At 37.6% G+C, this 24,805-nt stretch overlaps 1 protein-coding gene across 2 annotated transcripts in view; it reads right to left on the reverse strand.

Moving 5' to 3' along the window:
- The window catches only part of LOC106881612 (ras-related protein Rab-32), a 73,552-nt gene that overhangs the window by 47,680 nt on the left and 1,067 nt on the right, over positions 1 to 24,805 (reverse strand). The window contains exon 1 of one of the 2 annotated variants that reach the window (XM_089358695.1): positions 6,076 to 6,257. The exons of the other annotated variant lie outside the window; for it this stretch is intronic. Coding sequence (XP_089214821.1) covers positions 6,076 to 6,084 — 9 coding nt within the window. The 5' untranslated portion in view covers positions 6,085 to 6,257. Of the gene's footprint in view, positions 1 to 6,075; positions 6,258 to 24,805 lie in introns of those variants that run through there. 2 annotated transcript variants of the gene reach the window in all.

Below are 24,805 nucleotides of genomic sequence, written 5' to 3' on the forward strand. Positions count from 1 at the left end.
AAATGAACTTATTGAGTCAATGGCAAATATTACTAGATGCTAAGCAGATGATCTAACAACAATAAACTGTCAATAGCCAGGATCAACTAGTTCAGTCAGCGAACTACAGCTATCATCTGTTGTCATGGCACGCACAGATGTGATATTTCGGTTAATGAAAGACCAATGCAACTAAAACCCAAGTCAGACATTCATACTGCATTGCTCAACTGGGACGTCTGGCTGAGAAGAGATCATTAGTCTGGACAAGTCACCCAACTGGATGATGACCACTGGAACCTTGTGGATATGATCTTCTTGTTGAAAATCTAAGATTGGATATTAGCAACAAACAACAACAAAGGAATATTTATTTCCTGTGTGTTTTTTGCAAAGGACAAAAAATGCAAAAATTGCAATTTTTTTTCACCAACTTTATTTTGATTGTGTGAAAATGTTCTTGTTGGCTTAATGGTTAGAGTGTTGCATTCATGTTGCGCTCTGTTTCTTACTTATATCAGTATAAAGGCATTGTTAACTGTATACATCAAAATTTAACTTGCTACCAATTCCCAGACAGGATGGTGCATTGTGTTCTTGATCAAAAACACTTCATTTCATGTAGCTCCAGTTTTAAGTTGAAGAAATAAAATACCAGTAAAGTACTGGGGTCAGTTGGGGGACCATCTTGAAGGGTTTTAGTTGAACAGATTTACCCCAGTGTTCATGTTTTATTTTTTATTTTTGTTTTGAGTCTGGTACTTATTTTATGGATATCTTTTGCTTAACTGCAAAGTTACAAGGAGGTAAACAAACCAACATCAATTGCTAAGCAGTGGTGGTGACAAACATAGACACACACACATATACATGAGTGACCATGACCTTTGGTGATATGCTGTGCTTGAGAAGACTCATCAAGCCAAGTGAAATCATAGTCAGGGCCATTGGCAGGGTCAGGTAAATGGCATCCATGCTAGTGACATGTAAAAAGCACCCACAACTGTAGAAACCGATGCCAAATCAGACTGGAACATGGTGCAGCTCTCCAGCTTACCAGTTCCAGTCAAATTGTTTAACCCATGCCAGCATGGAAACCGGATGTTAAATGATGATGATGATATGCACACGCACACACACACACACACACACACACACACACACATGATGAACTCTCACACAATTTCTGCCTACCAAATTCACCCACAAGGCATTGGTTGGCCCAAGGTTATAGTAGAAGTCACTTACCCAAGAGCTGCACAGTAAGACTGAACCAGAAAGCACATGATAGCAAAGTGAGCTTCTTAACCACACAACCATGCCTGATTGGTACTTATTTTATTAACCCATCATCATCATCATCATCATCGTTTAACGTCCGCTTTCCATGCTAGCATGGGTTGGACGATTTGACTGAGGACTGGTGAAACCGGATGGCAACACCAGGCTCCAGTCTGATTTGGCAGAGTTTCTACAGCTGGATGCCCTTCCTAACGCCAACCACTCAGAGAGTGTAGTGGGTGCTTTTACGTGTCACCCGCACGAAAACGGCCACGCTCGAAATGGTGTCTTTTATGTGCCACCCGCACAAGCCAGTCCAGGGGCACTGGCAACGATCTCGCTTGAAAATCCTACAGGAGCCAGTCAGGCGGTACTGGCAACGGCCACGCTCAAAATGGTGCATCTCATGTGCCAACCGCACAAGAACCAGTCCAGGGGCACTGGCAACGATCTTACTTGGCTTGCCGGGTCTTCTCACGCACAGCCCATTTCCAAAGGTCTCGGTCCGTAGTCATCGCCTCGGTGAGGCCCAATGTACGAAGGTCTTGCCTCACCACCTCAGCCCAGGTCTTCCTGGGCCTACCTCTTCCACGGGTTCCCTCAACTGTTAGGGTGTGGCACTTTTTCACGCAGCTATCCTCCTCCATTCTCACCACATGTCCATACCAGCGCAATCGTCTCTCTTGCACGCCACAACTGATGATTCTAATGTTCAGCTTTTCTCTCAAGATACTTACACTCTGACGGGTATTCACATTGACATTACACATCCAACGGAGCATACTGGCTTCATTCCTTGCGAGCTTACGTATGTCCTCAGCAGTTACAGCCCATGTTTCACTGCCATGTAGCATGGTTGTTCGTCACGCATGCGTCATACAGTCTGCCTTTTACTCTGAGTGAGAGTCCCTTTGTCGCCAGCAGGGGTAAGAGCTCTCTAAACTTTGCCCAGGCTATTCTTATTCTAGCAGCTACACTTTCAGCGCACCCACCCCCACTACTAACTTGGTCGCCCAGATAGCGGAAGCTATCGACTACCTCTAGTTTTTCACCCTGGAATGAGATAGAAGTTGTTTCCTGTTTGTTTGCAGTCTTTATTGCACCTGAACATCTGCCACAAACAAAAACTAACTTGCTAGTTAACCTGCCTTTGACGTTGCTGCACCTCTTATGTGTCCATAGCTTGCACCGGGTACATCTTATAGAGTTACTACCTACTCCTTTTCTACATACTGAGCAGGGCCATCTACCTGAAGGGGTTTGTGTTTTATCTACCTTCCTACTTATTAGGATTTTGGTTTTAGCTAGGTTGACTCTAAGGCCCTTCAATTCTAGACCTTGCTTCCACACCTGAAACTTCTCCTCTAGTTCTGATAGTGACTCCGCAATTAGGGCAAGGTCATCAGCATAGAGGAGCTCCCAGGGGCAACCTGTCTTGAACTCCTCTGTGATTGCCTGGAGGACTATGGTAAATAATAGGGGGCTGAGGACGGAACCTTGGTGGACCCCTACCTCTACCCGGAATTCATTGCTGTACTCATTTCCCAACCCTCACCTTACTGGCAGCATCTCTGTACATGGCTCGCACAGCTCTCACTAACCATTCTTCTATCCCAAGTTTCCTCATTGACCACCAGATAAGGGATCGGGGGACCCTGTCAAAGGCTTTCTCCATGTCAACGAAAGCCAGGTACAGAGGTTTATCCTTAGCTAGGTATTTCTCTTGCAACTGTCTCACTAGAAATAAGGCATCAGTAGTGCTTTTACCTGGCACGAACCCAAACTGCATCTCATCTAAATTGATTCGCTCCCTAATTAGTTGGGAGGGTAAATATAATGGAATCAACTTGGCTGAAGTTGAACTTGGAAAGTAAAAGAATATAACTTATTTTCTAGTATAGAAGTTAAATTTTTCAAACCAAAATTTTCAAAAAAAAAAAAAAGAAAAGAAGAAAAAGAAGGGTGGGGTAGGTCGACTTATATATCAAAATGATTTTCAAGGATTTTTATGTGAAATGCATCAGGATTTGGAAATAAAATGATGATGTTTGAGAAAACTCAAACTCCAACTAAACTCATTGCCCGTGTGATATTGGTGTGTGGTAGTGGTGGAAGGGGGGGGGGCTACTGGAAGGCCATATGTGTGGCAACAGGATTCAATTCCCTGTTACTGAATGCAATATGCATGTGTATATAAGAGAATTTTTCAAAAACATTCTACTTCATGTATTCTAGATAAATTTCTAATTCTTCCTGAATTTTTATTTATTTATTTTCTAATGGAGACATTTCTTTAATCTCATATATTATGTAACTGAAATAAATCAGTAAAGAGTTGTTCCACTTGCAATTACTCATCCTGATAACCTGATGAGATATCTTTATCAAACCCGCCTGTAAAATTACAAAATATCAACATACGCAAACCTCGTAGTCTCTATTGTCTATTGTAAAATGAAGGTGAAAATAAAGCATTAAAAAAACATCATCCTTTTCAGCAGATGATTGGTGGATGGATGATTAGGTGTGTGAGAAAACATATTTGTGTGCTTATAAAATGTGTGTGTGTGTTCATATAAATGTGTGTGCTTATAAATGTATATGAGCATATAGATAGATAGATAGATAGATAGTTAGATAGATAGATAGATAATAGAGCATAATATAAACAGTTTCTTTTTAAGTAACTCGAGTTCCACTATTTCAATTGTAGGGAAACTCGGTTTGTGAGAAAAAAGAAATCTCATTTGAATATTTTTATAAAATATTATACTCCACTTGGAAATGAGATCTTTCTCTTTCTTTTTTGATGACAAACCTTAGTGTGCACACACACACACTTTACCATTAGTATTCGAGCACTTTTTCCACCTTGCTTTGCACCTATGCATATATATATATATATATATATATATAATTCCAAGAGAGTTAGAGGTTGTGAATCCAACCAACCCAATTATTAATACACAAGTATTTTTTCATTGCATGACAATTACATTACCGAGTGTAATAAATGGGTGAGGGTAAAAAGTTATTTTACCCTTAATTCATATAGCCATAAGAAAATGGAGGGGATCAAGAGGTGGTATTCATCAACTTTTAGACATTATATTATGTCTATTTATTTAAAAAAAAACAATTATAACAATATAACAATATACATACATGTATAACATATTATGCTTTACATATATAATATATAAAATGCCAGTAATTATTAAAATATATAACATAGAGCATAGAAAGTAGGATCCTACTTTACATGCTCTACGTTATATATTTTAATAATTACTGGTATTTTTATATATTATATATGTAAAGCATAGTATGTTATACATGTATGTATATTGTTATAGTTATAATTGTTTTTTTCTTTATGAATACCACCTCTTGATCCCTTCCATTTTCTTATTGCTATATATATATATATATATATATATATATATATATATATTTAATACATCGCTATGCGCGTTTCCACAAATCACATGACTTTAACATCAGAGTCCGTATCCTTGGGATGAGTACTGTATAGTCCGCATCCTAGAATTATTGTTATTATTATATTTATCCTACATTACATCAGTGTAACCATGATGCAACCCCGAAAAACTGACTCACTAGTCAGTATCATTGGACGGTAGCCGGCATAATGAAATGGGAAGCTTTATTTGCTTATCCTTAACTATAAACGAATTTAAAAGATGTGCTTTTGTGTGTGTCTGTGAGAGAGAGAGAGAGAGAGAGAGAGAGAGAGAGAAGAAAAAAAACATAATAAAGGCACAGAAGGTCGCCAAATACTCATCAGTTATCGGTCAAAGAATCAATGCAATTTTGCACCTTCAAACACATACATATGTATGTATTTAATAATAAGAATATATATAAGCATCACTTTGTAGGCAGAAAAGTACAACAGGTTTATTGGCGTATCTCGAACCACTGAGTAAGCTTTTGCCGGATTACACACACACACACATACGATTCAACTTCCAAAAGTCCACTTGTTGCTGATGTCTTATAAAATTAGTGTGTTTGTCTACCGTAACTTGCGTTAAAATCCTAATATTTATATCATAGAATATACAAATTTTGAATTTATTACGCGGTCATTACATTGATGCGTGCGCGCACGCGCGTAGGGACGTCGGAGAATCTTTCAGCGGATTACATATTTGGGGGGGTGGAGTGAGGGTGGAGGGGCTCCTCTTCAGTGAACGCTGTATATTATGCAAATATTTACTGAGATCCCAGAAAATACCAGGTTCCTTGGATGATGTATCCTTGCATTATATATATATATATATATATATAAGTTCGATGAAGGCTAAGCGGGCCAAAACTTCGAAGTCCCTGCCAACACTATTCTTGTAAAAACATGAGTTTGATAAATGTATTGAATAATCCTTCGGTTTAATATAAAATTGTTTTTATTATAACTCGACAAAGACACAAACATTATACATATATATGTATGTATATGTACATACACACACACACACACACACACACACACCCCTCACGCTCACATCTTCAAATTCTAGCTACTGACTTGGAAAAAAGTAACAAAGCACACTTAAGTATGAATCTTAGCAGTGCATTTCAAGGCATCTTGTTTGAACTCTGGAATATTTTATTTGGAATCACCCGAAAGTAGACAAGTTGATCGATATGGAAATTTGTCGTGATTTATCCGGTAATAGAAAATACAGTTATGCAGGGGAAAAAAAGGGCGGGGGAATCGATCTCATAGTAACAAAGTCACAACTATAAATAAGATGAATTGAAAAAAATATATAATAAAAAAACACCTACCGTTGACATAGTTGAGTAAGGTTTGAGTATATCGACAGTGACTGAAAAAGGAAAATAGTTAAAACAAACAGTAGCCCTATATTGTTCCAAGCGAGAAACTAACTTGTGTTAGAAGTATTTCTCACATGACACAAGCTGTTGTCAGAGACTGCCCCGACACTGATTACTACACTGAACCAGACATAATAATAAAAGATAATAATGGTATTATATATATATATATATATATATATATATATATATATATATGTATGTATATATATATATATATGTATGTATATATAATGTGTATGTATGTTTCAAATGCTGGTTTGATATATAGGAATGGATGATGGGCTTATTCTAGGAAATCTCTCACTGTATAAATAGACTCATAAATATTGTTGAGTCTCCCACGCACATATTTCATAAACTTTTTGTAAAGATTCAGAGAGACAAAAAGAAAAAGATCGCATAATTCAACATTATTTTGTTCTGCAAATTAATAAATTACTATTCATTATCTCGCCTCTCTCTCTCTCTCTCTCTCTCTCTCTCTCTCTCTCTCTTCATCACTATTCCTTTTTCTCATTCCGTGACCCTGTCAGTGATTTTCAGTTGAAATATTTTGACAGTCGATAAGCTCTCGCCCTTAATTTTGAGAAAATGCCGTCGTTTAAAAGAAGGTAGTTATCTTTTATTTATATCTCTGAAATGTATTTTCACATTTTCATGGATTTCACACATTCAGATATACATTATCTTTGTACTTGTTTCGGCCATGCTGGGGCACCGTCTTGAAAGGTCGTAGTCGAATGAATCAAGCCCAGTACTTATTTTTTAAGCCTTATTCTATCGATTTCAAGTGAGACTGATAGGATAAGGATTAAAATGCACACGCGCACACATGTCTGTGTATATACACATTAGGTATTCAAGCTAAATTTGATGATTGTTTATGTCTCCTGTTTTCAGAAACAGCTTGGTATATTGGTGAACAGCCAACGGTGTTGGAGAGGATAAAGATTAAAGTTATAGTTTAGAAAAGGTTAGCTGAGAAGACTGCAAGCCATCTGACTATTGGAAAAGAGTTACCTGTATCATGATGATTTGCGCCAGGAATTAAAATGTCAACGTCATGACGATAGCTCAATGCTCTGTAAACACTGTAGAACAGCAGTTCAAAACTAATGTGCTCAGGGTCGCATGCGGCCCTCATGCATCCTTCTGGCGGACCCAGACAGTCTTCCCTCTATGAATATAATAATTCCTTCTTTATTTGACTCGTGTTTTACTTTAGATTTTGGTTTTTCTTTCTGGCGCGGGCCCCTAAAAAAATCTAGGTGTTGGATCTGGCCTGGATATTAAAAAGATTGAGAACCACTACTGTAAAAGCTGTAGGACGTGACATGGGCAGCTGCAACGGAGATACGAAGCCGTGACCAGAGGAAGGAACACAGTAAGTCTTCTGTCTGTGCCCGAACGCCGGAATTCATCTAACAGCTACAGGATTACGGCCTTAAAGTTCAATTCAGACAGCTATGTGAAGCTGCTGGAGAACATGATCGAATCCTGGCTGGTGGGGTGGGGGGTTAGGATTAGGATTAGTGGCTACTGGAAGGCCATATGTTTGGCAGCAGGATTCGATTCCCTGTCACACCTCTGGAAAGAGCCAGGAGTGGTTTTCGGAGAATTTCTACTTCACCAGCCTCAATTTCTGACTTCCTATTTCCCTGGATTGCAATCCAGTGGATTACTATGTGTGAGCGTAGTTGAAAAAGACACCAACCCTTCTGCTTTCGACACCAAGACCGAGCTAGTGGCCAAAATCAAGGAGATCTTCGAAGATCTCAGGGACACAATGAGGAACTCATGGGCCATGTTTCGCTGCCGTCTTGAAACCTTTGTGGAAACTGAGATAACCGTTTACTTTCAATAATTTCACAACCATAATCTAATTGATATTTTTCAATTACCTTTATTTTTGGATTGGATATTGTGTTTTCTTTTCCGTTTAAGCAAACTATCAAATTTAGTCCAAACAGCCACTGTGTGTGGGGGGGGGGGCGTAAGAAGCTTGCTTACCAACCGTATGGTTCGGCCCCACTGCGTGGCACCTTTGGCGAGTATCTTCTATTATAGCTTCGGGCCAACTAAAGCCCTGTGAGAGGATTTTTGGTAGTCGGAAACGGAAACAAACCCATCGTGTATATGTGTGTGTGTGTGTGTACATACATCTGCTTAGGACCGAGTAACACGTGCTCATGGTGGTCCGACAAAGACTAAACTGTGGCTTTGCCTCCATGGTACACTTTTGCCATTTCCATAGGGAGAACTTCAGTCAAGCAAGTGTTTCAAGTAAGTGTTAGTTCCTAACGCTCCAAGGGAACTAGGCTCACCTAGGTCATGATCCCTCGGTTTTCTGCTGTTTTTTTAAAGTTCTTAAGCGAGTTCGTCATGGTCGAGCGAACACACCACAGTTCAGAGAAATAGGATCACCTGAAGGTTCCGAGTTCAATCCCCACTCAGTCACACCGTTAGCCAGGTCACATTTACTTCTGGTGGTATGTCTTCTACCCTAACTCTGGAAGTCCGTCTCCCAAGGTATACGGGTAGAAGCACCACTTCGTCCGTTTTCAATGGTGTGACTTTAGTGGGGATTGAATTCGGAACCTTCAGGCGATCCTATTCCTCTGAACTGTGGTGTATATCGCTCGACCATGACGAACTCGCTTAAGAACTATACTTTACTTATTCTGATATGGGCTAACGAAAATGCCCTTACATATTCATTCTACCTGCCCAAAATATTTATTTTACCGGCCCGAAATTGAAATCACAACCACATATCGCTTCACTCAACACTCTACCGTCATCGAAAACCAGTGACACATGGAACACTAGGGTGCCAAGTGCAGTGACTTAGCTAATAGGGAAACAAAGTGGGATGGCTGCTCCCCACCAGCACATTTTTCAAAGTTGACAGCTTTTCAACAATTTATTTTTTAACTCTTTAATTAGCTATATCATTAGTTGTAAGTTTCACACATAATGGCATTGTTAATGAAATGGAAATTAATGAATGTAGAATACAATAACGTGTTTTATAACTAATGAAATATTTCGTGTCATATAAGAGAAATGACTTTAAAATTGTTTGACACGTGTCACGGCGCTTTTTTATGTGCTCGCTCTCCCTAAACTTAGAACATGACTACGCCTCTGCCCAAGAATACAAAAGGACGAAATGATCATGGCTAGCATATATTTAATCACATGGCTGCTCAATAAGGACTGACTAGACTGACTAAATAATGACATCAGCAACTAAATCAACATACATATTCTGAGAAAATGCATTAACTTGATGCATTTTCAACAAACCTGATCAGACGAGAAACACCCATTCATGAACGCAAATAAAAACCGTAAAAAGAGTTGTGATGGCATTGGTGACCATGGCGGGTAGTAGTGGTAGTGGTGGTGGTGGTGGCCGCGGAGCAGGGGGATGGCATGTTGACGATGATGAAGACGACTTTGGTGGTGGTAATGATAGTGACAGTGTGTCTATATGTTTGTGTGTCTGTATTTGTCCCCCAACATCGCTTGACAACCGATGCTAGTGTGTTTACGTCCCCGTCAGCTAGCGGTTCGGCAAAAGCCACCGATAGAATAAGTACTAGGCTTACAAAGAATATGTGCTGGGGTCGATTTCTTCGACTAAAGGCGGTGCTCCAGTATGGCCGCAGTCAAATGACTGAAACAAGTAAAAGAGTAATAATACAATATTACACAACCATTTTATAATGTTTCTTTTCTGGGAACTCGCCTCGTACCGGCAGCTGATGGTTCACGGACCGGCCCCTGTCCGCCAACCACCACTTTGTGTAGCACTGGTTTACACCACTTGAAAAGCCTCGTTCCTTTACTTGCTTCAGTCATTTCACTGCGGCCATGTTGGAGCACCGCCTTTATTCGAACAAATCGACCCCAGGACTTATTGTTTGTAAGCCTAATACTTATTCCATCGGTCTTTTCTTGCCGAACCGCTAAGTTTCGGGGTCGTAAACACACCAACATCGGTTATCAAGTGATGGCGGAGGAACAAATACAGACACGCACACACAACACACACTCATACAGACACGCACACAATTACATATACATGGGCACACGCATGCAGACACACGCACGCACACACACAGAGGAACGCACATATACTCTACAGACACAACCCCACACACAACCCTACGCACATACATATACATACTCATACACACATACATACAGGCACGTACAAACACGAACATATACATACACAAACGCACACACACATGCGTACACACACGCACAGGATTGCACACATATCTAACACACACAACCCCACGCACACATACACACAGCTACACACACACAAATACACGCACGCGCGCTCACACACACACACGCACGCGAATACACGCACATATACCTCCACACACAACCCCTCGTTCACACACACACATGCACACACGCATATACACACGCACACACATGTACACACTCACATACACTCACACGCACACATATATACACAAGCAAACACATACACACACACGCATATGAACTCACACATACCTCCCCCACACACAACGCACTCATTTATACACGCACACAATTACACATACATGGACATCACGCACGCACACACATACAGAGGAACGCACATATACTCCACAGACACAACCGCACACACACTCACACACATAGACGCATGCACTCACTACACACAAAACACACACACAGAACATATTCATACACGCACACACATACTTCAAACTGCCAGTCAAACACCTTTGTACTGACCAATCCCCTACGCACATGTGAAGAAACACTACACAAAAGACAGTCACTCCTACTACTAAATTCTTCCTACAACAGTAAGGACACAAAGTTCACTCACACATACACATATAAACAGCCAAAATCACACACAACACATACACACGTGCTATTACACACACACAGACACCTGCACGCACATACCCACGCATACCCCCTTCTCCTACACTCTCCTGTCTTAGAAAGGACTTTTTCTTCACCCATGCCCTTCCGGTCATTTCAAAATGTAACCATATGTGAATCGTTGGCGATTTTCTTCCTCCGTCTTCCCTTCTATTGGACTTTCCTCTGTTTCCGAAGAAGAGCGTCTACTCGAAACGTTAAGCCATCTTTCTTTCCTTTCCTGAGCGTCTGCTAATACATTACATGTACCACGTGCTCGTGTTATTCTTCGGTAAATTATTGTTCTTTCTGCTGCTTCCTTTAAAACTTCTTTGGCGGGGAACACCTTCATTTCGTTCCCCTCCCTTTTAAGCATTCCCTTGAACTTGCTCACATCCTCCAGCCTTATATCTTCGCTTTTTTCCTTTTGTCGCTGCAGCATAATTCCTTGCTTCGTCTATCTTCTTTATACACTCCACCATTTCTTCCTCAGACGACGCAAAGTCCGAAGAATGGCAGTTTACAACGTCCGAAACGGAACAATTCAAACTTTCGTAACTCCTCACTCGACGCCCATCTATTAAACAAGAGGAAAAACCGCCAAGGCAGCAAAAAAACACGTGTGTAACAAACAAAACCAACAATCCAACTGACAAACGCAATACCGGAAGCAAGCCTCTCTATTTTATGGAATGAATTAATATAATGAAAGATGAAATGAAGCCGTTCAGCCCGCCTCCGAGCTACATGATTGAACCTGTTAATACAACCTTTTTTTGAAAACAATTATTTAATCACCATTTTTTAAAAAATGTCTGTACCGTACTTTTTTTTAGAATATCAACATACCGTATCTGTTGCGGCATTGTGCTGGTGTCTCTTTTCTTAACCCATCACTCGCAGTCCAGCTTTTCCACGTACTTATGTAATCTCCTCACGTACTCCGGATCCGTCAACACGTAGAGAATGCTCTCGGGCAGACCCCTTGCTCCCATTACATCCACTTTCCTACTCCGTCCCACGAGTTCACCTCATTGCACAGTTCTTCATTATGTCCATTATACATTACTACATATTTTTCTTTACAAGAAGGGATGGGTAAGTTTCAGGCCCCTGTGTGTTTGTAATTCTTTTTATGCCAGACAGGGTATAGGGAGGGTTAGTGTCTGAAGGGAGTGGGTGGGGACGGGGCCCGGATGGATGTGGGTTGGAAGTCATCCTCTACCACATGTGTCCTTTTTCTTTTCTTCCCCGCTATCTCCCAGCTGGCGTTTGTCTCCTCTTCCTTGATTCTGGTACTTGTCTTCATCTGTAGTGCCATATCGCTTTCCTTTTCCTCCACGGGCTGCGGAGCACCTACCACTTTCTCACTCTCTTTGGCCTTTTCTAGTGGTAGAGGGCACTCCACTCTAATGTGGCCCTTCAGGCAACATTTATAGCACCGCGGAATCCTTCCCTCCAATCTAACTTTCAACGTTGTCTCCCTAACTGTGATGTCCTCTACCATATTTTCTGAGTTTTCCTCCGCAACTTGTACCACCATTTCAAGGGTTTGTCCCTGCCAGTTCCTATGGGATGTTCTGGTGGTCTGTAAGTCCACCACCTTCTCCATGCCCAGGTGTATGGCAGCCACCAGCCAGGCTACATTTACTTCTGGTGGTATGTCTTTTACCCTAACCCTGGAAGTCCGCCTCCCAAGGTATACGGGTAGAAGCACCACTTCAAAAAATACCCATTTTTCAAAAAGTTATGAAGACACAAAGTAAATTCTTGCGAATTGTTCGAAGCTTCTCTTCCCTAGCTCCGAAATATTTTCACAACAAACTCCGATATAATCGGAATCTACACCGTCTGAAAGGTATTTGTTGAAAGTTTTATTAAATATACGCATTTTCAGCAAGTTATGAGGAAACAAAGTCGACCCTTGTGAATTATATGAAATTTCTCTTCCCTAGTGCCGAAAATTTTTCACAACCAACTCCGATATAATCAGAATCTACACCATCTGAAAGGCATTTGTAGAAAATTTCAAAGAAGTCCATTTTCAGAAAGTTATGAGGAAACAAAACCGGATGAGGTCGCAGTTGTATAGGTAGGAAATATGTTACCCCCGACGGACAGCTGAATCAACAGACTGCCGGACACAAACTGCCCTGTGGATTTTATACTGATAGGTATGGTGGTGTGGTTAAGAAGTTTACTTAGAAATCTCGTGGTTTCGGGTTTAGTCCTCCTGCATGGCACCTTGGGCAAGTGTTTTCTGCTGCACTCCCGGGATGACTGAATTCGGTAGACGAAAAGTATGTAGAAGCCCATCGTAGGATCTTTATGGTTTGACAGCCAACACTTGTTTTCTTAACGAAACACTTTCAAACTTGGGATACTGGTAGAATGTGTCATATAAAACATCTTTTTCTCTTAGCCTTCTTAACAAAAATTACTTCTTAATAAGTTATTTCATGTTAAAGTTGTCGTATTTCTGTAATTTCAACCAATCACTGACGTCTATTCAGCTGAATACAGTTAGTGCTGTTCGGTGTCAAGTGTGTTATTCTGTTTAATTATATCATTATTCCCTAGTAAGGGTTTAGGGTTTTAGGGTTTGGGTTCGGGTTTTAGGGTTAGGGTTTTAGGGTTGGGGTTATGAGTTATAGGGTTAGGGTTAAGGTTATGGCAAAAATAATCATAACCCTAACCGTAATCCTAAAACTAACCCTAACTCTAAAACCCGAACCCTAACCCTAAAACCCTAAAGCTAAAACCAGTACAAACGCACGAACGATATATATGTGTTTAAATATATTTTTTTTACACCAAAAATTTGGCAAAAGAATATAGTATTTTCAATGGATCAGGTTTGAGCTCTATTTAAAGTTGATATATATATATATATATATATATATATACAATGGGCCATTTTCAGTTTCCGTCTGCCAAATCCATTCACAAGGTTTTGGTCGGCCCGTGACTATAGTAGAAGACACTTACCCAAAGTGCCGCGCAGTGGGAATGAACCCGAACCATGTAGTTGGGAAGCAAGCTTCTTACGACATACGAAGCAACAAGATATATATATGCATGCCTGCGCCATACACACACACATATGTATATATATATATATATATATATATATATATATATATATATATATATATATATATTCGTTTCGTGTAACGTCCGCTGCTCCAGCATGGCCAGTATAGTGGGGGCATCGCCTTAAAAGGCTGCAGTCCAGTGACTGAAACAAGTAATAGATAAAGGACATTTCGTATTTACATTTGGTTTACAGGAACTTTTGTCGCGAACTCGTATGTTTAAATACAGATCCGCTTTAGATACGACGCACTACATATTTATAGCAGAAGTAACAAAAGGAAATGAAAACTAGACAATAGTACGAGGTCAAAGGTGAAGAAATAAGGCCCATATCGTTGTGGAAACCGCTTACTCTGATCACTTAATTGAAAGCCTTTTTCGATAACGATAACTTGCTGATGTCAGTAAGAAGAGCTGATAACATTTTCCGCTTACACACACACACACGTGTGTATATTCGTTTTATCTTATTTTATGTTTCAGCCATTAGACACCGGCCATGCTGGGGCATGAACGATAAGACCCAAGTACATATTTTTGAAGCCTGGTACTAATTCTATCCCTCTCTATTGCCGAATCGCTAGGTTACGGAGATATAAACAACACCAGTTGTGAAGCGGTGGAGTGGGACACACACACACACACACACACACACACACACACACATATATATATATATATATATATATGTGTAACAGGCTTCTCTCAGTTTCCATCACCCAAATCCACTCACACGGCTTTGGTCGACCTGAGGATAGAGTGGAAGACATTTTAAGATTTTCTCGAGTTACCAAGACGAATAGTAATTAGCATGTGTGTGTGTGTGTTTCAATAAATGAGAGTTTAGTGACACTGATTACGAATATCAACAATATGGCTGACGGAAAATATCTCAGGAACATTTTGAATAAAAAAATACTGACAGTAGGGTCTTGGATATGTAATATAGTGTGCTGATTAACTGAGAATATCCAAGTAATTAGTGAACTGGAAATAAAACCTCCTTTTTGTCAGCTTCGTAGTGATTGTAGCTGGAATATTTGGTAGTCCCAAATACCAATTCACTGCCCAGAAATCGGAACGCTGTATCCGATGCAAAAACTGCTAAACAGCACGAGCACAATTCCCTCTATTATTGGTGGCATCAGCAAGCACTGACCAGCGGGATTTCCAGTAGAACAGGATTTCGCATACAATTCCATCTACTGGCGCCGTTAGCTATGTACAGATCTATTTTTCTGCTAACCAGTGGTGTCTGTAAGAGAATAGAGGTGTACGTTTTAAGCCGATCAACTTCATGTGTAACCGTAATAGTCAAGACCAGTGGGTGATGACGACGACGACAGCGAAAACTACCTAGCTGCAAGAATTACGTTAAGATTATAGTGTTTTTCTCGACGTAGAAAAGCATTACGAATTGTTGAATTAAATAAATTAGAATTTCATACATCTTTTCTTTCGTTCGGCATGACAATAGCTTCATATTCTTTTTTTTTTTTTGTCGTCGCCAAATACGAAAAATATCTATCGTCACGGGAGTAAATGAACAGGCCAATGAGTAGAATCTTATATCTAATCTGGAAGAGAGAATGTCGGTTGCCATTTTTTGTTGTTTAGTAATCTGTAATAATTCTAATTAAATTAGTATATTTAAGAGAATGTATAAACCGTTTGTTAAATTCTTTGATCAATGTATTTATTGAAATACATTGACTTCGAATTAAAATTTCCTTTTTTGAATTAAAATTTCTTTTTTAGTTAAACAGCAAATATGCATTGACATTTTAAAAACAAAACGTCTTTCTACGCTCAAAAAGTGTGAAAACAAATAAAAAGGCTCGTGTTTATTTATTTTTTAAAAATTTGCTCCGGCATTGTATATTTATACAAAAATATTCTGTTAAAAAAATGGTAACATTATTTACAGCTACACAAAAGATTTCTGCACGTCATGCTTAGTGTATCTTTAAATGTCAATGTCCGACTTAAAAGTGAACTATTCTGGTACATTTCCTCCTATTTTTCTCTTGTCAACAATCAGTTGATGTAATTTTTTAACAAAGAGTCTTCAAGCTTTATATAACTAAGGGCCCCACAAGTCTAAATCCAGGACCGCTTACACTTTTCCACAATGGATAATGAAATATGTACCAGCGATTCACTTACAGTCAATTGAATTGACTACAGACCTCGCTCTCATCAATAAAAGTGTAATCTTAGACGGTTGAAGATGGTCCAATCTGCAGGGCGCCGGACAAAAATATCTTACATTATTTAGGGAGGTGAAGGCGGAAGAAATGGTTAGCGGTATTTCGCCCGTCATTACATTCTGAGTTCAAATTCCTCCAAGGTCGACTTTGCCTTTCATCCTTTCAGAGTCGATAAATTAAGTACCAGTGAAATACTGGGACAATATAATCGACAAATTCCCCTCTCCCAAAATTCCTGGCCCTGTGTCTATAACAGAAAGGGTTATTTAGGAAGGTAGGCTGGCAGAATCATTAGAGCGAAATTTCTTTTGACTCTTCACGTTCTGGGTGCCAATACTGCCTAAGTCAACTTTACTTTCATTCTTTCGGGGTCGGTTGAATAAAGTATCAGTTAGATACTGGAGTCGGTGGTGGTATCGACTAGCATCAGCCTCTTAATACTAGTGGTCTTGAGCCTAACTTAGAAACAATATTTAGTTGTCCTGGATTTAATTTGTATATGGGTTAACTTCGTTTTTCATCTCTTCGTGGTTGATGAAAAGGTACCTGGAATAACATAATATTCGATTTCATCGACAAGATCCGTAATTTTATAAATTTGTGGCGTTGGGCTAATGTAGGAAATCAATTGGAGGAAATGTCACTGGAGGCCCCTCGCTTGCAAAAGTGGCGCCCCTCCCCCAAGTGGAGCGGCATGGCATATGTTTTTTCCGCCTCCGCCCCCAAGCGAGGTGCTGCCCAGGGGACATGCTTTCCTTCACCCCCGCCCTCAAGCAAGGGCCATGGGCACTGGCATTATGTTAGCAACATTTCATATATTTTTCACTTTCACATAATATTTTCACATAACACTTTCAGGTTAACTGCGTTAACCTGAAAGCATAGAAACTGATTCCCCACGCTCGCTCGTTTGGACAAACAAAACCTGAAATTTATTTCTATGTTAGGCTCTATCTAAATTGCCATAATGATTTTTCATGTTACAATTTTTCGCCGGAACTTGGGTTTCCGCCCGCCCCCTGGCTGAGAACAACTCTAAACTGAGTTCGAATAGATGGAAGGCGGCGGCATTTGAGACCTTGCCCGATAACGCCAAGTGACTGACGGTCCTGATTTCTAGAAGCACCGATTCGAAGTTTTCAGTTTTGTTCGAATGGAGTTGCGTCAGGTTTAAAAATAGTGCCTTTCCGTTTGCTGACATCCAAAGTCGATAAAAAATGACTTATCACAGCGTGTACAATTGGTCGATTCGGTCGTCCAATCAAAAGCCTCAGAGCACTCACCTCAGCAGGTCGAAGACGCGCGCACCACAATAATCTATCGTTTCTTAGGAATAATATCACGTGACTTTTCCGCATCAATAAAGCTGGTATTTGAAGTGATTTAATTTCAAATTTACTCCGGCACAACTTTTGATACGGAAGCCTTCTGATACCGATGAGCAAATTAGTTTCTTTTTCACAATAAATTTCAAATTTTGTTCAACCATGGCGTCGGCTAGAAAAATCAAAAAGGTAGACAAGGAAAATTGCAGGTTTAACGAGGCATGGACAAATTTGTATTTCTTTGTGGAATCAAATACAAAATGTCTCTGTCTGATTTATGGTGAAACAGTCGCAGTTCCAAAAGTAGAGAATGTGAAACGGCATTACACATTAAAGCACGCTTTGACCCATAATCATTATGAAAAAGATCAACGCAAGGAGAAAGTGCTTTTACTTCAAATGAATTTAGTCTCGCAACAGATATTTTTTGGAAAATAGATGATGAATCGAGAAAATACGCCAAAGTAGGTTTCATCATGACTGAAAAGATTGCACGCAGCATGAAACCTTTTTCTGAAGGAGATTCTGTCAAAGAGTATTTCACCACGGCGATTGAAATTTGATGCCCAGAGAAAGAGAAAGCTATAAAATGTGTTAGCTTGTCGCTTAATACTATGACCCGAAGGATTGAAGACCTTGCCGAAAATACATTTGAACGAACTTTGTAAAAACCTCGAAGCTTACAACATTGCCATCGACGAATCTACTGACATTACAGATACGCTGCGACTGGCGATTTTCGTGAGAGGTGTTGATACAAGTCTTAATATCACTGAAGTTTTACTTGTTCTATGCCCTATGAAAGAAAATTGCACAGGCGCTGCTGTTTTCAAAGAAATCAATACTGCGCTCGAAAAGGCGGGACTGACTTACAATCGCCTGGTGGGAATTGCTACTGATGGTGCACCGGCGATAATCGGCAAGGAACAAGGCTTGCATGGTTTCATCCAAAGAAGACTGGAATCCCTGAACATGAGAAAGACCAAATATTGTGGTAGCATTGTATTCTACACCAGGAATCACTTTGCTCCAAAATCACTAAGTTTGATCACGTCATGGATAATATCGTGAAAGCCGCCAACTTCATTCGGAGTCGTGCATTAAATTATCGACAGTTTCGAAATTTTCTCGATGAGACAGACTCCGAATTCGCTGGCATCCCTTACTTTACCGAGATCAGGTGGCTCAGTCGTGACCGTACTTTGAAACGCTTTTACGATATTCGAGAACATGTGGCAGCATTTTTTGAAGCAAAAGGAAACTCGTGCATAAATTATTTTTTATGATCATATACATGTAATATTTTGGAGACTATAATTTTTTGATAGCAATAACGTAGTAGAAGTAGCATCATATGTATGTACAAATTGAGTTATGAATAATAATTATATAATGAGCAATTTCTGTAAATAAAATGATAAAATCAATATTTTCAGTTCTGAATACTTTTTCAAACCATTTCAAGTAGTTCTATTAAAAAAATGAAAGACTAGAAATGTACGTCCGGCCCACTGGCGCCGTTCTTTCTTAAATCTGGCCCATGTTCGGAAAAGGTCGGGCAGCACTGCTTTAGTCCTTATCTTCAAAGTTTCAGGCCTTTTGCCTATAGCAGACAAAAATCTTAAATTTTGATTAATTATAAATCTTATTTTGTTTCTGGGGAGAGTCTTAGTGCCTGAATATAACACACTCACCGGTTCAATTTCTACTCATTTATTTATTTATCCCAAATAAATTAATAATGAGTGGAAATTGAACCGGTGAGTGTGTTATATTAAAGCACTATGACTCTCTCCAGACACAACAAATTTGTTTCAGCACACGAATTCGCATAAGGAATCTCGCAAACCAGATGCAAAAACGAAGTATAAAACGTATGAATCTTATTTATATAAATCATACAAATTTTAAATCTTAATTTAGAAATATCTAAGTTTCTTATTCGTTATCCCTGACTTTAAATGTTCGAAATTATGCAAAGAATCACCAGATTACAATTCCTTAGCAAATGATTAAATACCGAAGAGAGATTGACGGATAATTTTGCCTGTTTCAAGTATAAGTGCTGCTTTCATAAATGCTTTCTACCTTGCAGCCACAAGCTGATTTTCCAAACTATTGTAGGTTATTATGTTAAAATATCGCGAAATAAAGATACTATCAAAGATGTCCAATGACAAACGATTGTGAATATTCATTGTAAATTTTAATAATTGAAGAACTAAGCATAGAGAAATTTCTATCTCGCCCCCTTACTATATAATATAAACTATTTTTTTAATGTTATGTGCAGTATCACATGACCAGTTTCAAAAGCTTTCATTACAGCTATTTTTTTTCATGAACAAAACGGCTCGTGATAAAACTAAATGACATGCATTATTGATAGAAAAATTATTAAATCCCCGAAGTATTCTAATGAACGTTTGTCACAAGATTCCTTCGCAGTATGATATAACCAGTTCTAAAACTTTTGACATTTGCACAATTATTACATTAGATGTCTACACGAGACACACAAACACATACATATATATATATATATATATATATATATATATATATATATATATATAACCTATTTACAAAGGTTTAAATTGGATGTGGGGAAACTTAGTTGTTTAGGCTTTTTATATATATATATATATATATATATATATAATATAATATAAATTACATAAATATATGCATATATCAATACATATATGTACATACCTACAGCCTAAACTACTACGTTTCCCCACATCCAATTTCAATTTAATATATATATTTAATTAATATATATAAATATATATATATATATATATATATATATATATATATATATATATATATATATATATATATAGGTCATATATATGGGCCAAACGAGCCTACTTTGAGACGCAGAGTCACGCTGCATAAAGAACAGATTCGTTTCCCTCAATACAGGCAGATAGCACTGAGCAGACATATCGACAGATGCGCAAGTAATAAAACGCCGAATTTTCCTATCTTCCCATTATACCAGTGCAAAGATTCAATCTCAGTACAAGAACGCCAAAACAAAAGTACAAACCACACTTCAATATACAAATTTGACCATGTTCAAAATTATACTAAGGAGCCAATTGTCCCCTTTGCCACCTTTTGCTTCCCTTGGTTCACTCTCTAGACTCATTCTTCTTATTCTTCAAACATCCAAAATGACGAAACCCTTCTGTCACGAGAACTGATTACTGTGTAATGTCCTTTGAAAAGCTAATTTAAATAGCGAAAACCGGTTGGATTTCACGACATCCATATAATATGTATATATTTATAAAAAGATATTAAACTATATGAAACGAAGGCATTTCTCTTCCACTTTTTATATTTTTTTCCACATATTTTCAACTCATAATTTTGGTACGTGGTGTATAGTGAATCTTCAGTATCTTTACATCTTGTATATATATATATATATGTATATACACATACATACATATATATCTTAATATGAATATATCGTAGAACAACACAAAACTACAGTAATCGTCTTGAGAAAGCTTCTCATATAGACGTATAGTGCTAAAAAGCACCGAAGTTTATCAGTAGTAGATGAAAAGCGTCCAGCAGCGATGGTGGAATTGCTAAATACGAATTCTGCAGCCTTGCACATCATTAGTAGCATGATAATACAGGATTATTTTTCTAGTTGTATATAAACACGTTCGCATCATTCTCTTATATGTTCCGGCCACGCTGTATTCAGTTCCCTCTTGGCCGACTGTTATTTATTACAAAGACTCAGGCGCTGTCTCTCAGCGTTGGGCGAAAAAACGAGTTGTCGCAGAAGCATATAAATGTCCTGGAGGTTTTACTGTCACGTAAATATATAGTAATCCCTCGACTGTCACGGGTGTTACGTTCCAAAACCTCCCACAGAAATAATTAAAATCTAAAAAAAAAATATAAATACCTATCGGCCGCAGAAACCCGGATATACTGAGGCGTCCGCGATATAAATCTACATATATTAGCTAGAAAAATCTGCGATGTACTGAGCGCGCGATAGATGAACCGCAGTATGGCGAAGGATTATTGTGCACATATTTTCTTTATATGAGTATATTAGAAACGCATTATTTTCGTTAATTTATTTTACGTAGACAGCGGTGATAAGTATTTCTAATTAGTTGTAGAGCACTTTTAGTGAATAAATGCCGGCGGACGTCGGAGATAGGTAATACCACCGTCTTAAATCTAATGCCGAAGAGCTAAGTTATGGGGTGTGAACAAACCAACACCGGTTAACAAACAGTAGCGGGACTCACTCACGCACAAGCATACATCTATATATATATATATATATATATATATGACGAGCTTCCATACAGTTTCCGACAACCAAATTCACAAGGGTATAGTAGAAAACACATACCCAAGGTGCTGCGTAGTAGGATTGAACTAGAAATTACACGGTTGCAATGCAAGCTTCTTAATGACGCAGATATGCCAACAAAAGAGGAGGGGCAATGCTCTTAACATTTTTGGGCTCTCGTAGATCGATAATATTAATACAATTGGTACCAAGCCTAAACAGCCGGAGTTCGTTACCTACATGACACATATGGGCAGGGATGGGAAACTGAGGGATGTAGTTGAGAACTTTAAAATAGAGTGAACTCTGCTAAAGACATCCAGGGACCTGGTCATTGATGACCAAAGATAAAGGTCTTAGCCCCCATTGGGACAGCGTTGTCTGACTGAACAGTCCGATGCACGAATGGGAGATTGCGACACAAGCGACTCTTATAGGCTGTCTTGGGCAGTATAATATGGAGAATAGGTTGTTGTCCATGCAATGTGTCTCCCTTCTCTCCACGTCACTGGCAGATCCAACATCGTCATAGGAGTTGCTAGAACGAGATTGCAGACAACGTCGAACTGTTTCAGGAGTTTTTAGGCATCCTACTTTTCCTCAGAGTTTTCTCCTCGAAGCCTTTCCAATGGCTGGGTATGATTGCAAAGCAGGGAAGAATTGGAATCAGTGTTTTCCCACCCCATTCCAAGTCCGAATGACTTGCTAATAGCCGGGTCAGATTAGACCTGCTGGGAATAACAGTGGGAGAGTCATGGGGAGAGAAGTCCTCAGGCACTTCTTCCCAAGGGTCCTGTCAGAAGCCACCGTCATTAGACTTTCTGTTTGGTTTCCTAAGAGTAACCAACTGAAACTCATTCTTCGTCTACCCCTAGGTCTCCTTCCGGTTGGCTCTGCTTGAAGTATCCACCATACGATTCTTTCATATCACATTATAATCACATGTCCGTAGTACTGCAGCTGTCACCTCTCAATGCAGTCTCCGGAGCGACTCCCTGATTTCCGAGCGATACATCCCGTCGAGTAGCGTTACTCCAGAAATACTTTGAAACAATCACACTTCAACCTCTTGTATTTGTGATCGTACGCATTCAGCCAATACCCAACATTCACAGGTGAGAATATGCACGAAAACCGAACTGAAGATAGTGAGTTTCGCTTTTTTTGTTTTACCAATCTCCCCTTTTCTGAAAAGTCATAGGCGGGGAAAATCAAAGAAAATGATGTCGCAGCGAAAAAAGCCATGATATGGGTTAAGAAAAAGGCACAGGATAAATGTAAAGTTTCATTTAAATGCCACAAATAATAGATATAATAATTTAACAAATAATATTTTAAGTTGCTCATTAAGTGACAATACTTGTACACAATGAGAATACAATTACACAATTTGTAAGACAGCATTACACATATGTCGAAAAAAATTATTTTTGATCCCAAAATTCAACTTGTATGTGTGTGTGTGTGTGTGTACATACATATGCGTATGTATATATATATATATATGTATGTATATATACATGTGTATATACGCATGTATATATATATATATATACATGTGTATATACACATGTATATATATATATATATACATGTATATATATATTCATACATGTATATATATGTATATATACATATGTATATATGTATATATATGTATATATATACATGTAGATATATACATGTAGATATATATATATACATGTAGATATATATATATATATGTATACATGTATATATATACATGTAGATATATATATATATATATACATGTATATATATACATGTAGATATATATATATATATACATGTAGATATATATATATATATATACATGTAGATATATATATATATATATACATGTAGATATATATATATATATATATACATGTAGATATATATATATATACATGTAGATATATATATATATATACATGTAGATATATATATATATACATGTAGATATATATATATATATATGTATACATGTATATATATATGTATATATGTATACATGTATATATATATGTATATATATATACATATATATATGTATATATATATGTATATATATATACATATATATATGTATATATATATGTATATATATATACATATATATATGTATATATATATGTATATATATATACATATATATATGTATATATATATGTATATATATATACATATATATATGTATATATATATGTATATATATATACATATATATATGTATATATATATGTATATATATATACATATATATATGTATATATATATACATATATATATGTATATATATATACATATATATATGTATATATATGTACATATATATATATATATATATATATACATATATATATATATATATACATATATATATATATATATATATATATACATATATATATATATATATATCTACATGTATATATATATGTATATATATACATATGTATATGTATATATTTATACATGTGTATATATAAAGATGTGTATATATATATATATATATGTATATATATATATACATGTGTATATATATATATATATACATGTATATATGTATATATATATATATACATGTATATATGTATATAAATATATATACATGTATATATGTATATATATATAAACATGTATATATGTATATATATATATAAACATGTATATATGTATATATATATATATATATAAACATGTATATATGTATATATATATATATAACATGTATATATGTATATATATATATATAACATATATATATGTATATAGTATATATATAAACATGT

This window comes from Octopus bimaculoides, chromosome 10, assembly GCF_046866305.1.
Source record: "Octopus bimaculoides isolate indiv1 chromosome 10, ASM4686630v1, whole genome shotgun sequence".
Lineage (NCBI taxonomy): Eukaryota > Metazoa > Mollusca > Cephalopoda > Octopoda > Octopodidae > Octopus > Octopus bimaculoides.